Below are 2,987 nucleotides of genomic sequence, written 5' to 3'. Positions count from 1 at the left end.
TCACCTTGCACTTGTCTGTGTTGAAACCCATCCTATTCTCATCCGCCCATCCTTGTAACCTATCTAGGTCCAATTGCAGCCTATTCCTCCCTTCTAGCGTGCCCACATCCCCCCACATCTTAGTGTCATCAGCAAATTTGAACAGGTGCTTTTTACCCCCTCGTCCAAATCACTGATGAAGATATTGAACAGTGCGGGCCCGAGGACCTCGCCCTGCAGGACCCCACTGCCCACGGCCTTCCAAGCTGAGAAGGACCCATCCACTACCACCCTCTGGGTGCGGCCCTCCAGCCAGTTGGCGACCCATTTGCTGTACTTGGATGGAAAACAGTAGCAGATGCTGTAGTATCCTGGGAGGCAGGTGGGAATCTTTTGGCTGTGATGGGGTTTGACTACAAACAGTGGATCTGACTTAGAGAAACTCGGAAGACATTGATGTTCCTCCTCTTCTCATCACTATTGAGTCACTACTATTTTCTTCCTCTAAGTTAAATATTTTGCAAGAGAGGACAGTGGGGTGCTGGGCAGAGGGTAAGGTTTATCTGACTTGGCTTTCTGTCCGCTCCATCTCCAGAAGTGGTAACTTCTTACCTAGTCCTGGTAGGGTGTGAAAGTGGAGATGGGGGTATAACTGTTTCATTCTCTTCTCGGCATAGTTTCTGGAAAACTGCCCTTCGCTCTTGAAATCGTTGTCTGTGGAAAACCTGCTACGTAGAACAGAGAACCGTGCTGAGCAAAGCAGTGCCAATTTAAGGGCGAGAGCCCTTGGAACAGGTGTTTTAGGAGCAGGGGCATCCTGTTGCTATCAAATAGTCATTTTGAACCTTTCTTGGCCGTGGTGTATTGTGCAGTAAGAAACACGGGGGCTTCCCCTTATGAACGAAGATGGAGCTGGGCGTGAGAGCTCTTGCAGGGATTGGTGTGGTCTGCTGTGCAAGAGGAGGCTGGCCTGCAACACAGGCTTAGAGATCTCTCTACCAGTCCCCAGTGCTGCACACAGCTCAGGAAACTACTGGTTTAGGAGCAAGTCTAATTCACTGCAGCATCCTCCCAAGGAGCAGCTGCTGGATCAGTAACAATCTACTGGTGCCAGCTAATGCAGTCCTCTGCTTAGCTGAAGTGGCTGCAATGCTAAGAGCATCAAGTGAACACCCAATGGCCTCATGCCTGAAGGCTCATTACAGGAGCTGTAAGTAGCAGAGAATGCGTTTAAAGGGCTGGTCTTTGGCCACGGGTGGGATGGACAGCCTGGCTGTTGCATCAAAGGCTTGGATATCTGGATGCAGAGCTTAGCTTGGTGTACCGGTGCTCCAGCTGGGACTTCAAGCTGGAGAGCCCTAGCTAGAGGGTCTTGCCCTGCTGCTCAGGGTCAGACCGATCACTGTATTTAGATCAGAAAGGAATTTTACCCCATGGTCAGATTGGTATGGACTGGGGGAGGAGGGTTTGCCTTCTGCTGTAGCAGGGGGCATGGCCCCGTACCTGGGAACCCTTGAGCATATATTAACAACCTTTTACGGCAGCAGGAGGTTGGCTGCTGTGACCCCCCTGCGTTACCTGTGGCAGGTTAGGCTGTTATGACTTGTGTCAGGTTTGACAGTAGTTTTACTAAGAGATTAGATTATGGATTTGCATGGGATGGTTTTGATAGGGATGATGCTACCTCAGGCAGGGGGTTGGCCTAGATGACCTATGGAGGTCCCTTCCAGCCCCACTTCTCTAGGATCCTGGGATTCTCAACCAGGGTGCCGTGAGATCCCTTCCCTGCACAAGGTTGCGTGTACAAACATGATTCACAAGACGAACCCACATTTTCCATATAAGAATCGACAGTGCATATTAAAACCATTCTGATCTGCTGTGGTCTTTCGGAGTTCTTTGCAATGGTGGAATTGCTCTGCTATTTTCCTGTAGTCAAAAAAATGAGTGAGAACTAAGAGCTGAGGAATGCCTTGGCTATCGAGAGGTGCCTTGAATCAATGGGGGGCTGCCTCGAGTCCTAAAAGGGTCAGGACCACTGGCTTAGATGCACAAGAAACTGCACAGGGCCAAAGCCTGCATGCAAAATTGCCAGCTTGTGTCCTGCTCATTTTCTTTCACCAGGGATTGAGTATGTCAAAGAACACAGCAGGCACCTCTGTAGACATGCACGCATGTCACCTTTAAAGTGTTCGGCAGGCTTTCCTCCCTACCCTACTGCAGCTCAGCATCCTGCTGCTGCCCTGTGCCAGGCTCCTCTTGGAGTCACCAGACCAAAGGAGTAATTGCGGTTTGATCTAGCACAGCGGTGCTCAACCTTTTGGCCTTGTGGGCCAGGGGCTGCTTTGGGCCCCGCTCACCAGGATCGGGCCCTGTGCTGCTCTTGTGTGCCAGGATCAGGCCACAGGTGCCAAGATCGGGGCCCTGTGCCCAGCCTTGAACACTGGGATCTGGCTTTGGGCTCCACATTGCCCCAGTCCAGCCCTGCATGCTAGGATAAGGGGACTGGGGCCCCTTGCTGTACCCCTATATGCTGGGATCGTGGTCTTTCTCTGCCTTCCTGCTAGAGCCATGCTCTTTGGCCCATGGGTCTGGAAATTTGGCAGCAGGGAGGCAGTGCCACCAGTCCCCCACCACCAAATTTTCAGACCTCCGAGGAGCCCCACAGGCCAGATGACCTGGCACCCCTGATCTAGCAAGATCTCTCTTACCGGACTAGCAAGGATTAAGTGTAGTGTTAAAGAGGAGGTGTTATAGCATCACCTGAACTGCAGCGGCTTCCCAACCTTTCCCACAGCAATGCTGTTCCTCGGTGCCATCAGCTGGTTTGGTTGCCTCTTCAGGACGGGGAAGTGAATCTGGCTCTTGGAGCTGAAGCTCTTTGGAAAAAATTGGAAATAAAATGGATCTGAAGAGAGGTGAGTGTCATAACCAAACCTGCTCGATTATAGGCTGGGGAAGTGTCCTGCAGGCATTGAAGAAACGTCATGTTTTTGAACCAGGGAAGG

The 2,987-nt window shown here is 51.5% G+C and overlaps 2 protein-coding genes across 2 annotated transcripts in view; both read right to left on the bottom strand.

Moving 5' to 3' along the window:
- The window catches only part of COPG2 (coatomer protein complex subunit gamma 2), a 770,521-nt gene that overhangs the window by 73,351 nt on the left and 694,183 nt on the right, over positions 1-2,987 (bottom strand). The window lies entirely within an intron of this gene.
- Positions 1-2,987, bottom strand: part of TSGA13 (testis specific 13) — an 18,993-nt gene that overhangs the window by 4,628 nt on the left and 11,378 nt on the right. The window contains exons 3-4 of the mRNA XM_019509659.1: positions 2,743-2,858; positions 592-704 (exon numbers count right to left, since the gene is read on the bottom strand). Coding sequence (XP_019365204.1) covers positions 592-704; positions 2,743-2,858 — 229 coding nt within the window. The remainder of the gene's footprint in view (positions 1-591; positions 705-2,742; positions 2,859-2,987) is intronic.

The sequence above is a fragment of the Gavialis gangeticus genome, unplaced genomic scaffold, assembly GCF_001723915.1.
Source record: "Gavialis gangeticus isolate Ggan-Ray unplaced genomic scaffold, GavGan_comp1, whole genome shotgun sequence".
Classification (NCBI taxonomy): Eukaryota; Metazoa; Chordata; order Crocodylia; family Gavialidae; genus Gavialis; species Gavialis gangeticus.
This window is presented reverse-complemented; position numbering and strand designations above follow the sequence as displayed.